The sequence below is a fragment of the Aplidium turbinatum genome, chromosome 9, assembly GCF_918807975.1.
Source record: "Aplidium turbinatum chromosome 9, kaAplTurb1.1, whole genome shotgun sequence".
Taxonomy (NCBI): domain Eukaryota; kingdom Metazoa; phylum Chordata; class Ascidiacea; order Aplousobranchia; family Polyclinidae; genus Aplidium; species Aplidium turbinatum.
Window position 1 is genome coordinate 7,690,742 of NC_137480.1, and position 13,917 is coordinate 7,704,658.

Below are 13,917 nucleotides of genomic sequence, written 5' to 3' on the forward strand. Positions count from 1 at the left end.
TTCATAATTGTCTTTCATTTATTGCGTCACAGTTACTTTCTACGTGAATTTGAGATATTGATATCTATTCTGGTCATTCGTAAAATGATTGTTTGAAAGTTGGCCGCACATTTAACTGTTGGCTTAGTGCTTGCTAGCTGGACAAAGGTTCCGTCTTTTATCCAAGTAATCTGTTCTGTAGTGACAGTTTTCAGTGGTGTACGCGTTGCACCCCCTCGTTTTCGGTAGCCGTGGGCTAATTTTTACAGAAATACACTTTTTGAAAAGAAGTTCAAGTGTGTGTTTCTTCGGTCATTATATGCAGACGAAAGGATCCGGGAACTTTAAGTTACAATTTTCCCACGAAGAAATTATGGTTTACCGCTGTGACCACTCTTGTAACGTTAATTATTGATGACCCATGTAATAGATACGCCGTTAGGTTAGCTATTCAATCACAGTATAACAAATAATTCAGCAAAGATAGCTTGGGCTCTTTTATAGAACTCACCACAAAGCCTGAAACATTTACATGATTGGCTAGACTGTTTTAACAAATAGATTGAAGCAAAAGTCCAGTTGCTTTGATATTTTTGCTTCAATAATTAACTGTTGCAAGCAAGTAGGCCTATAGGCCTATCGTTTTTAAGCATAAAACAACAATTTAAACGCTAGAATTGTAGATTTGAGAAAACAAAATTTTTCATTAAATAGAAGGGAGAGTTGAGCCATGTGGTTCAACTCTCCTTGACGTGATGGTTCAACTCTCCTAATCGTAGCCATTTTGAATTTAGCGTGGATTTTTTCAAAATGCTTTTAAGAAGCTCCGTGGTAATTGCTGCATACAATCACCTTTTCCAAAGGTACCCTGCACTATATTTGTAACTTAAATATCTTTTATAGATCTAGAGTTATTTAAGCAAATGCTGAAATTTGTCAAATCTACTTTTTGATACATTTTTTGCATTTTCAAAGATAACTTTCCGTGGCTATATCGTGAAGCCTTCTTGACAACAGTGAAGCTGTAACAATGTTTTTTCATACCACTAGTGACAGTAGAGTGCAATTATGTTAAACAGAATTTCTGCTAGAGGTGGTGGTTCAACTCTCCCTGTGCCTCAACTCTCCTGCATCTCCCCTACTGTTTATTCAGCTCTAGGTAAGTTTTGACCATTTCAGGAACTAAGCCGGTCTTGAAAATACGTGCAAGTTCTTTATACTTTTCCGAATCACAATCCAGGCTACTTTCAAACCGTTCGGTCAGTTCAGAGATAACTCTGTTCATGAACTGATTGTAAAGTATTTTGTAATGCAGTTGAGTGTCTGCAGTAGCTCGTAGCTGCCATCGAGCTTCCACCCAATCTTTCTGGGACTCTTCTTTGCCGTGGTGCTTGCAAAGGCGTGATAAAATTAGCAGCAAATTTTTCCAGAAGTGAAACTGCATTTTTGTAATTGTTTTCAAACTCCAAATCACGATATTTCTCTCGAGTGATTTTCAAGGTTTGAAACAGCTTTTCACAAGAGTCAATATCAAGCTTTTCTCCTTGCAACATGATACTAAATTGCTCTATAAGTGCCAAAGGCTTGAAAATCAGCACAAGTCCCAAACATGTTTCTGCAGTTTCTTAATTACTGCAGTACCGTGGCCAGTGGCCTGGTACAACTCATCCTTAATACCTTCAATGAAGGTCCTTCATTGTCTAGCGTCAAATCGAAGACAATTTTAAACTGTGATCAAACATCAATAAAAGAAAAACAACAGCTGTTCCAGATGCTTAAAAACAACTAAATCGAAGTAAAACTTCATAGCAAATTTTTTTTTTCTGATTATTGGGGGGGATGCTTCCAAAATATTGGGGGGGATATATCCCTCCCATCCCCCCTACTTCGGCACCACTGATTGTGTCACCTTGACGTACCCCTTTTTGAATCTGAAATGGTTCAGAGTCTTTGTGCAGCGGAGTTATAGATGTATTTTCCGCGTAAATGTTTTTGAGAAGTTGAGTGTATGATTGGTCATTGGTCAATTCCCTGTTTTTCCCATGCTGAAGTGACAGCTGATGTTTCAACAGAGTCAAACGCTTTTTTATAATCTATTAGTCCAAGGCAGAGTGGGATGTTATATTCGTTTTTTTTTCAATTAATTGGTTGATAGTATGCAGGTGGTCCATGGTTGAAAACCCTTTCCTAAAACCTGCTTGTTCTCTCGGTTGGTGGTAGTCCAAATCTTTAGCAATTCTGTTGGTCATTACTCGGGTAAAAAGTTTGTAAATTGTTGGAAGAAGACTAATCGGACGATAGTTTCCCAAGTCTTTTTGGTCTCTCTTCTTATGAAGAAGTATGATGATAGCATTCTTCCAGTTGGAAGGAGTTTGTCTTGTTTTAATGCATTCCGTAAACAGATGGACAAGAGGTGATGAAATTGTTTCTTCTGCATCTTTAATTAGGTCAGGCGTGATATTATCTTCACCAGGCGCTTTATTTCGTTTCATCTGACCAATTGCATGTTTTATTTCAGAGATATTTACTTCTGGAGTGGTTGCTAAAATTTGAGATTTGTCACTGGAGTTGTCGACCGGCCCTTGACCCTGATTGCTAGCATAGAGATTTTGATAGAATTCTCTTGTTCTTTCTATTATCCGGTTTCTGCATTTCGTAATAGAGCCATCTTGTTCTTTATTCCAGTCATATGAATTTTTTCCAAGCTGAGCTTCCTTGTGGCAGCTTTAAAACCTCGACATTTCCGGATTGTTTCTTCAACAACATCAGAGTTGTATTTTCTTATGTCTCTTCTTTGTTTTTTACTGATGAGTTTGTCAAGTTCTGTTTTTTCGATTTTGTTCCTTGCTGATATTGGTTGCTTGAGATCTCTAGGCTTCTTCATAAGGTTTAAAGTTTCTGTTGACAGTTTTGAACCATTGTTAGGCTTTACTTCTCTATACTTTTCAGCTGTTTTTGTAAGATTGATAACGATACTGTTATTTAAATATTCTACTGTATTTACTGTGTAATTGATTGGTTGGTCTTCCAAGGTTTGAAACTGATTTTTCAAATCCAACTGGAATGACAATTTGTGAAAAGGATCTATTCGTAGTGGTTTGTTTTTTGACCGAAATAACTTTCTTCTTTCTTTCTGAATGTCTAATGTGACAATGCTCCTCAGTATTCTATGATCGCTTCCAGTATTTACTTTATTAAGAGTTTGAACGTTTGGAAGATTTCAGGTTTGTTGGTAATTATGTAGTCTATTTCATTATGTGTTTCATGATTTGGGCTTCTCCATGTCCATTTTTGGTGCGGTTTCTTTTGGAACATGGTGTTTGTGATGCTGAAGTTGTTGCTCAAACAGAAATTGATTAAGTTTTCTCCACGTTCATTTCTTGTTCCGTATGGAAATTTTCCAAAGCGACTTTCTTTTCCTGTACCAATTTTTGCGTTAAAATCTCCCATGATTACATTAAATTGAGTTTTTTGACAGTCTAGAGTTCTTTGCAAACCATCATAAAAAGCTTCAATCTCCTCCTGAGAGCTGAGGGTTGTTGGGGAATATACTTGGATAATCCTGAGATCATATCGTTTCGAAATTTTTATAGTTACACTGGCTACCCTGTCCGACTCGCCATGAAATTCTTTTACATTAGTGACCAGATTTTTGTAGATAAGAAATCCTACGCCACTCTGCTTAACGTTTTCTCTTCTTTTGTGGTAAAGCAGATGGCCATCCTTGATATTCATTAGTTTTTCTCCTTTTCTTCTGATTTCACAAAGACCAATCACATGCCACTTGATAGTTTTTATTTCTTCCATTAAGCTGGTAAGATAAACCTCTTCTGACAAAGTTTTAACATTGTAAGTTGCGATGAAAAGTTTTTTGTTGCATAAGGATAGTTTATATGTAAGTATGAGTTTAAGTATGAGAATGGTTTGTTTATAAGTTGAATTAAGATGAAGGCTGTCTAACTGCCTGATGAAATTTCTATCTATCTAATTTATCTAGTTTGGCTATCTGACTCCATGAAATAATTTCCACACAATTATTGTTATTCGAATTATAATTTTAAGTTATCAGAAGGTGTTCGTATAATATTGTAGGTCTATAACACAAATTGAATTTAAACATTACAGAATAATGAAATTACAGGATCGTGAAACATTATCACGAGTTATTACATTTTAATTAAACAATCAATTTAATGTTTTTCTGAGAGCTGATCTGGTCTAACTGAGCTGGTTTGATAGAGCTGGTCCGATTTGATAGAGCTCTTTGTCTAATTGAGCTGGTTTGATGTGATAGAGCTCTCGTCAAAGGACGAACAAACCATTTTATTGTGTGCTCCCTTTTTTCTATTTTCTTTGGGAGCAGTTGCATGGAAAATTACAGAAACTTTAGTAAAAGGCAGGAAAACTTATACGATGAAATAATGGATCGCTACAGAGGCCCCCCCAAATTTGGGCTAAATTGGAACCAAGGGTACCAAGTTTAGTTCAAATTTAAGGAGTTAAAAACGTTAACACGATTGTAACAGACATAGTATGAAATAGGTATGTTTAGTGTTTATGATAATAATGTGGTGTTGTGTTTGTGATATCATGTCGCGAAGTGATTCTGCGTGGTTCCACCGCCTTCCGCAAAGGAATGTCTGAGTTTGTGCCGTATAAGAAGAGTCCACCGCATAAAAGAATTGGTTGTTTTGTTTGTGAGCGCCGTTGCAAACCGTAGCAGGCATTCATTGTTTGTCTGACTTTTTCTGTTGAAAAGCAGACCATGCCGATTGACTTGATACAAATGTAGCCTTGTCTTGCTTTTTGCTTGCTAGAGATCATCGCAGTTGGAGATCATTGACGTAGTCGTAGCATTTAATTGTTGGCATTTGGTTTTTTGTATTCCTTGAGAGGCGCTAGAGAGTCGAGTGCAGGTGGCTCTGGAGCATTTTTTTTTTTCGTTTCAGGCGGCAGTACGCATAATCACGTCCTTCTGGTGTTCATGAATGTGATGTAAGATTTCTGAAAAAGGCAAAGCAAATTGATTACAAGTTCAACTTTAAAATATTGAGCGACTTGGTTTATAAGTCGACCTGTACAAAATGTAAAGATACGGTTTGAAAGGCGAACAAAACTAATTAAAACAAAAGAACATAGGCATCGACAGGTCTAAATACCATTCACAAAATCGTAATTGTTCATAAGGCTGAACAGTCGTTCAGCAACTGCAAATAAAACACAGAAATAAAAAAAGATACAGTAGGCTACATGATTCAAAACCATGCGGTTGTTTCATGCAGTATGGAAAGTAATGTTTCGTGGACATATGCATGCTTGCCCAGCATAGGTTAAATAGGTTAGTAACATGCCATGCCAACCGTTAGATGCGCGCATTTGCATGCCACTCGCAGTCATATTCAACCATACACAATAAACAAAAACGCTTAGCAGACAACCTATAAAGAGAGAAAGGTTGAAATAGACAACCACTGGATCTGCATTGGAAAAGATGCAGACAGTGGAGAAAAAGACAACGATTTCGTGTTAATGCAATATTTGCATTTTTCTTGCGATGAAGCTATATAACCTACAGTGTATAGGCAAGAGTTTTTGAAAAGCAGGTTGGCCAGCTTGTAGCCTACAAGAGACTTGAAAAAGAATTGCCAATTGGCTGAGATGCATCTCTTTCCGAAGTAGGCGTACTTGAGATGGCTATACTGGAAGACGCTGTACTGTCCTGCAAAGAACTACATAGGATGATTAAACAGTCACATGTATTTAGAACAAACAAAAATAACCTACATTGCTGCGAGTCTGCAGACTTCAAAATAAACAAATGGACGAATACTGGAGTGGACAATCCTTAAGACCATTCGTCTTAGCACAACAGCTTGGCGCTGTTAAAAAGACACAAAAATACAGTATAAAGTTACATAATTACAATATTAAAATACAACGTAAACGCAAGGTTTTGCAGCTTTTAATCACATGAGCTGCCGATCAAATGTCAAAACTAACAAACGTTTCCCATGCCACATTTTTACAAGTTACGCTAAATAAAATATATAACCACATTGGTTACCCCGTACGTCAGTAGGTTTTAAAACAGAGCATTGGTAAGTACTTGTTTTCCTTATTTCTGTATTAAAATTGTCGCAATATCTCTTGTTGTGTACCTTATAATTTAATTGTAGTTTTAGCCTTGTATAATCTATATTATGGCCCCAAGAAAATCTCGACCCGAAAGCGAATATCGCGAACCCTCTACTCAAATTAAAATCTCTCCTGGCGAAAAGTTTTGCGACACCTTTTGGAAAGATACCCCTAGGTTGTGGTTCACCATCTTAGAAAATAGATTCATCACTTATCAGATTGATTGCCAACGTCTGAAAACAGACAAACTTGTATCGTGTCTGCCTTACGATATTATTGTAAACATACAAGACTTAATCAGCGCCGGGGCAGACTATGATAAATTAAAGGAACGCTTACTTCAGCGTTTCGAACCGACGTTGAACGAACGTATCGCTGACGTCATGTCACTGTCTGAAATCGGCGATCGACTGCCCTCCGAAGTGCTGGCCGAGATGCGAGCAAAACTTCCTCAAAACGTCGCATCGACGGAATTAATTCGGGAATTGTTTGTAAATAAACTCCCGAATCAAATCAAACTTGTTTTGGCTGGCAACCTCGAAATGTCATTAAACGAATTAGCAAAAACTGTCCCCGATCGCTACTCTATTCCAAAAATAGAAAATCTACTTCACCGTCTTGGAGGTTCAAACTATTTTTCTAAATTAGACTTTTCCAAGGGTTACTGGCAGATCCCACTCGACGAAGAAAGTAAAAAGTACACTGCCATGATTTCACCTTTGGGGTTGCATCAATTTAAAGTGATGTTCATGGGTTTAAAAAATGCTTCGGCTACTTTTCAACGTTTCATGGATTTCATTGTTCAACCTCTACCCCACTGTATGGCCTAATTAGACGACATTATTGTGTTCTCGAAGTCTAAACAAGAACACGCTCATCATTTGAGTGAACTTTTCGCTCGGCTGAGCAAGTATGGTGTTACCCTGAATCAAAGCAAATGTGTCCTAGGCGAGTCTGAAATTCAATTTTTGGGTCATAAAATAACACCAGGCGGTATTTATCCACTGAGTGAGAAAATTGATGCTATAAACAAGTTTCCCTTACCGAAATCCATCAAACAACTTCGAGGTTATTTAGGATTGATCAATTATTATCATGCCCACTTACCCAAATTAGCAGAATGCCTTGCTCCATTGACAAAATTTTTAACGAAACAGTTCAGTAAAATCAGAAAAATTTCATGGGATGCCGTATCTATTAAAGCATTCCAAGACAGCAAGCGCATCGCGGCTGATGCTACCAAGCTCAATTACCCTCAAGCGGGGGCACGACTGATTTTAGTTTATAATTTGAATTAAGATGAAGGCTGTCTAACTGCCTGATGAAATTTCTATCTATCTAATTTGGCTATCTGACTCCATGAAACGCAAGGTTTTGCAGCTTTTAATCACATGAGCTGCCCGTCGACTGTTCGGCGGATGACGTCACTGATTGATTGTGTTGTTGTTTAGCAACATTTCCGGGGTTCGAAGGTCCATCACTGTTGTTCACAGCGTGTGACATCATTTGTGGGGATAATAGCACTGTTAAGAAAAAACGTTATACAGTAACACAATAAAACATCGAAAACTGTTCACCCAACGTGAACACTAAGATTTGCCACGTCAACCGTATGGGTTGTCTTGAAGATTTTCAGCGACATGCTACAAAACGGTTATCCAACGTTGATCAGCCACATTTCGATACAAAATTACAAATGGAAGAAATTATATAGTGTCAGTTGAGTCGATGCGAGTGATGTCATCAATGGATGGTTTTGCTGAGTAACAGTTAAGTGTGATGTATAGTGCTGTTTTGTCGATCTCAGCACCAGCACACGTGACAGCGATTCTGCCTTCTCAAGAGACAAAAGATATTGCTAAATGCCAAGCAAGCTTACACAAAAAGTTCCATTACAGGGTAAAAAAAAAAAAAACTGTGCATAGACAGTAGTGCAATGCAAACAAAAAACAGAAACAACGTTTCTTAAATCATGTTAGCTCCTAGTAATATTAAAAAAAATTGGGGCACGCGAAAAGTACAACCTCTTTGGGTGGCTTCGCATAATTTCCCCTGTATTTGCGCCACAGAGTTATACAAACTGATGCTTCAGCTGAGAACATAAGGGTGGCAAAGTTGTGAAGCAAAGTCTTCACAATGATTTTTCCTATTTGGAGTTGCTCCTTATCGGAGTAAAAAGACGCACAAACTCATTCTCATACTTAAACTCATACTTACATATAAACTATCCTTATGTACGTTAAATAATAACCTAAATAAAATATAACCACAGCTTGATGTACCGGTACATTGATTTGTTTGTGCACAGTAGTCATCTTTGCACACAGCACCCCTGTTCATTGCAGGTACTGAGGATGGACCTCTTTCCGTTGATCCACCGAGAACGGGTATTCTTGTTTGTACGCAGTAGTCATCTTTGCACACAGTATCCCTGCGTACTGCAGGCAGGGCCTCCAAGAGCCTTGCCGGGCCCCGGTGCAGATGTTGCTGCCGGCCCCTCAGCGCGACATGTCGCGTGATATCTCACCAATCACAAGCAAAATTTGCGGTGCGCGTTCTTACAAAGGATAAATTATGTAAAGAGAGGGGCGTTCTTCCCGACTATCAGCACAAGGCTGAGCACTCGCTAGTACAACGAGCAGCTGCGATTCGCTAACCATAACGGTGTAGCTTCCACGCAAGCCATTCAGACTTTCCAATCAACGATATGTTTCTCGGCAGCCGATTTGTAGCAAGAATTGACAGCGATAGACACCATGTTTCGCCCATGAGGCTGGGCTCGTCAGTATCGCACCACTAGTGTTAAACTGTTTTATTTGCATCAACAGCGCACGGGTACAAATAATTGACACGGCGAGAGAGCACAAACAAACATAGCCAGGTCGAAGACTTTAGAAAACCGGCCTGCCACACCCCGCGGCGGCGGGGTGACGATGGGGGTGACGATGATTTAGGGGTGACGATGCACCCGGAGGGGTAAGTCCACCAGCTTAGGTCGCGGGGGCCAGGCTGGGGAGTCGAGGTACCTGTGGAGGGAGAGTGTGGATCGAAAACGTTACATGACCCGTCCGCAAATTTAGAATGGCGGAGCGGGCCAGGGAGACAGGCTCTTTCTGCATTGCCCAGAAAGGTGGCCTGCGACGGGCCGGGCGACCCGTCGCGTGTGGACGCTGGAACCGGCAGTAATTGACCGCCGGGCGGCGCCCACGTCTCCCTCACGCGACCTCGGCGCAGGTACTTGACTCTTATACCCGGTCTGCCAGTAGGCAGAGCGGATAAAATTGGGGTCTACCACGAGGAAGAGAGTCAACTATTTAAGGATAATTTGGTTCTCGTGGCAAACAAAATTCAAATAAAAATGTGGAGCAGAGGCTCGATTAATCAATAGAAACAAAAAATATAGGTGGGATTGTAATACATACTCACTGGAGAAGAGTAAGCTTTGATTCGGCGAGCACGGATGTGCACTGGCCAGACGTTGACGCAGGTTCGCCCAGCTGGGTCGGGGAGGCTAGCGATTGAAACTAGAGGCACTGATAGGCTACATTACCATGAAAAAGTAGAAAATTGGGGTGGAAATTTTGAGGCTGCATCGAGTTGATCAGGGGATCGTGTTGATCAATGCGTTGAAAGCAGAGCGAGGTTGATCCGAGCGGGCAAGAACAGCGTTACAAGGCGAAGGCAGCGTAAGATAATTCGAAACAATTGATTGATTAATACATAGAGATATAGTGATGATTGAAGTTACTTAATTGCTGTTAAACCATGTACATTAGACATTTTATTCCTTTCCTTTGTTCATTTTTGAATGCTTGAGTTTGATGAGACTGGAGCGTTATAAAAAAAGATGACACTGGTTTATAGACATAAGTTGATGATATAAGGTGATGAATTTTAAGACAATTGATATAAGGTTATGACGTCTAAACGGTTTGCTGTCTTGCGCGCTCGGATACTTACTGCAACGTTTCTGTTATTGGGGAATAAGTTTCTGATCGCTGAAGTCGTCTTTTCTATGACGTAGCCCCTCCACAAGTGAGCCCGGCGTTCCAAGCTTTCCAGACGCGGAAGGATCCTTTGATTGAGAGGGAAGCCACTTTTCTAGCCACCTCTGCTACCCCACGAGAAGGAACGCCCAAGCCCGTCAGAGCTCGAGAGCTCGTCGGGGCATAGCTCCCGAGGGAGCCTACGACGAACGGAAGTGACAGGACGTCCCTGCAAGGGCGCTTCCTGTCTTCCTTTATGTTGACACATAACTCGCCGTACTTGTCGTGTTTCCTGTCGGCGGCTTTTCGAAGAGAATCCGCGCCGTTGTCGAACGGACATGTGACGTCACATACGACCGTGACACCGTCAGGGCGTTGCAAGACGATGTCAGGACGCAGATCGGCACCGCCCGCTTCCACGTGCTGTGGAACCGTACTATCTATGGAAAGCCCGGGTTGCCATTCGGCAGGCACGTGCCCCACGATCTCCCTCAATACTGAATTGTGTCGTTCCGTGACGACAGTCATCACGGTAGGGCAGTGATTCAATATGTGGGGGAGAGTCTCTTCCGCTTTCCCACAAGCACGACACATGGCAGGTAGGTAACGGCGGCCATGGCTTGGTTTTGATTTAAGTGGCATTAGATTCAATCTAGCTTTGTACGCAAATACTCGGTCCGCGTGATCCAGGAGCTCCGGGCGCCGGGTCCAGAAATTTGAGAAACCGGACAGGCAGTGGGCACTGACCGTCTTGCCTTGGTCAGGTTTGGATTCCCACTGTCTCCTCCACCACAAGTCATTGTGTTGATGGAGGGTCGGCACCACTTTTTTCCTTAAGGGAGGGGTGGTTGTGGAGCTCCCCGCGGCCAACTCAATGCCGCCATCAGGGCGGGCGGACCAGCGTACGTTCAGACGACGGGTGGCCGCCGGGACACGGCCCCACAGGCTCTCGCCTGTAGGGCACGGTCTAGAGCGGGCGCCGTCGGGAGGGGGTTCACTGTTTAGATAACTGGCCAGGTGACCAGGCGTGGGATCCGGAGTGCCGAGCCTCAGACAGGCATGACGCCTAAGCTGCCCGAGAGCGACGGCAGAGACAATGTTGTCAGGTGACGTCAGCATCTTGAAAGCATGAGCTACCGAAAGCGTGTCACTTTCGCGACACAAGTTCAGGATGCCCAAACCTCCTAATGCAGGCTTACAGTAGAAGAACGCGCTGCACGCCCACTTGGGAAGACGCCACGCCACCTTCAAACACCGCAATACCAGTCGGTCAAGCTTCAGAAGCTCATACTGTCTGAAGCGCCGCACTCGCAGATGGTATGACGCGGACGGGAGAATGATAGAGGTGAGTGCCAGGAGTTTCTGGCTTGGGGTAAGAAAGGATTTCATTAATAGAAGCTGCGATTCGCTAACCATAACGGTGTGCTTACAGCTTTAGGCCTACATTAACATACAATACCATTTCTGACCTTGAAATCTGCAGAGACTAGGGCAGCAAACTTAGGGCATTGCTATTGTTCATGACATTAAGAAATACCAACTTCAATATAAGAAATACCAACTTCCTATAAAAAATGCCAACTTCAAAATATTAAAAAAATGTTATGCAAAATTGACCTTAACCCACAAATTTAAACATTTTATTGGCCCCCTGAACGCAAAAAAATGAAAATATTGTTGTTCTAAAAAAGGGCATACCCATGAGGGGGCACATGCAAAATACAAAACTAATATTCATATAAAAAAAACAATATTTTATGCAAAGTCGACCTGAGCACGCAAATTTAAACATTTTGTCGGGCCCCCCTAAACTCAAATACTTGAAAATTCTGTAATTTTAAAAAGGGGGCATAGCCTAGGCTACCCATAAGGGGGCCCCATTCGACATACGGAACTAATATAAAAACAATATTTTATGCAAAATCGTTGAAATCAATCTTTTTATCGCGTGAATTTAGACATTTTGTCGGGCCCCCTTAACTCACCGGGCCCCGGTGCAATGCACCGGTTGTCCCTCCCTCTTGTGGGCCCTGACTGCAAGTACTGAGGATGGACCTCTTTCCGTTGATCCACCGGGAACGGGAGGTGATGTCTTTATTGGCATATTTTCATTGGGGAGTGTTGGGCCATGGCCTTCCATGCTGGCCCAGTGCAGGTTGGAAGGAGGGAGGGTGATGTTAGTCTGACTACTCGCCTCAAGAACCTCTCTGATTTCGTTGAACGTGTTCAGTACAGCTTCTTGGGCCTTTGTAGTACACAAGCTTCAACACCGCGGCAAGCTCTCACCCAAAGTTGAAGGGTCAAATATATAGGCTTTTTAGCTATATATATAGCTTATTTTTGTAGTATTAATAGTTTTCATTGTTTTTAGCTTATTTTATATATATATTTTATATATTTTATATTATTATTATATTTTATATTTATTGTTATTTATTATTATTATTTTTATTATTATTATTTATTATTTTATATTTATTTTTATTTCATATTTCATTATATATATATATTTTATATTTATTGTTATTTATTATTATTATTTTTATTATTATTATTTATTATTTTATATTTATTTTTATTTTTATTTCATATTATTATATTATTTTTTATATTTTATATTATTATATTTTATATTTTTATATATTTTATATGTATATATATATTATAGCTTATTATATATATAGCTTATATATATAGCTTTTTTTTAGCTTTTTTTTTAACATTAGCTTTTCCTGGTCAAATATATAGGAAAAGCTAATGAACAACTAATGCATACCTAATGCGATTGTATTGGAATGGCATAGACGACAAGTGGCTCCTCGTGCCCCATCCTATAAGTAACATTTGCACGTAAGCATATGCCAAACATGTCAACAAAAAGCCTCCACCCGAAAGGCACGGCTACAGGGGGCATTCGTCAAGTTCACATGCCCCACAGCAAGATGTCAACGATAGCCTACAACCCATGTTTGTTGGTAAAGACAACCCACAAATAAAACAGATTGCATACACAATAAGTCAATAAGAAAGCTGCAGTCTCGCTAGCCCATAGCTTCTGTGGGCGTATTTATAATCTGTAGGTCGCTGCAGCTGATGAAGTTTATTAACCAATCAAGAGACAAGATTTGAATCAGTTGAGCTTTCTTTTTGAAACAAACGACGCACCACAGCGTTGCGTGGCACAGTTTGAAAATCATTTTAAATACACAAATAAAGCAGAACTAATTTTTTAATGTCGTAATTTATCAATTATGCTGCAAATTCGGAAACTTTCGCGGACCCCCTGAAAACACCTTGTGGTTCATGGACCCCAGGTTAATAACCCCTCGTCTTCGTGTGAGCCTCTAGGGCCGAGGGTATATCCTTTTACCACCCCAGATTCACGATGTTCCCGGACTACACTGGAAGGAGAAGAGTAGACAAGGGCTAAGGCTGCTATACGCAAAGTGTTAGCCCTCGCCCCCCCAGCTAGAGCCTGCCAGGCGCTTGAGTAGCGCAGCGTGGGATGTCAGTTTCTTGCGCAGTGACACCAAATGGTGGCGGTATGTGAGCGATCTGTCTAGTGTTACCCAAAGATATCTTGGTTCGGGGCAGAAGGACAGAGATTTTCCGTTGTTCTGGACGTGTAGCTCACGATCAGCTTCCCGATTGTGGAGGTGGAAAGCTGCTGCCACAGTTTTGGTTTCGCTGAGTTTCAGTCGCTAGTTCTGGAGATAGGCTGAGAGTTTTCATGTCCTGGCTCAAGGTGTCTTCTAGATTTTCCCACAACTTTGTGGAGTAGAGAATTGCTAGGTCGTCCGCATAAGCGTATTTTGCG

At 40.9% G+C, this 13,917-nt stretch overlaps 1 protein-coding gene across 1 annotated transcript; it reads right to left on the minus strand.

Moving 5' to 3' along the window:
* Window positions 1-2,075: 2,075 nt before the first annotated feature.
* LOC145776639 (uncharacterized) lies at window positions 2,076-3,786 on the minus strand. Its single transcript, XM_082587871.1, has 2 exons — window positions 3,170-3,786; window positions 2,076-2,703 (listed from the first exon to the last, which is right to left on the minus strand). Exons 1-2 carry the CDS (start codon window positions 3,784-3,786, stop codon window positions 2,076-2,078), a joined length of 1,245 nt encoding a protein of 414 aa, XP_082443997.1.
* Between the last annotated feature and the right edge of the window lie 10,131 nt (window positions 3,787-13,917).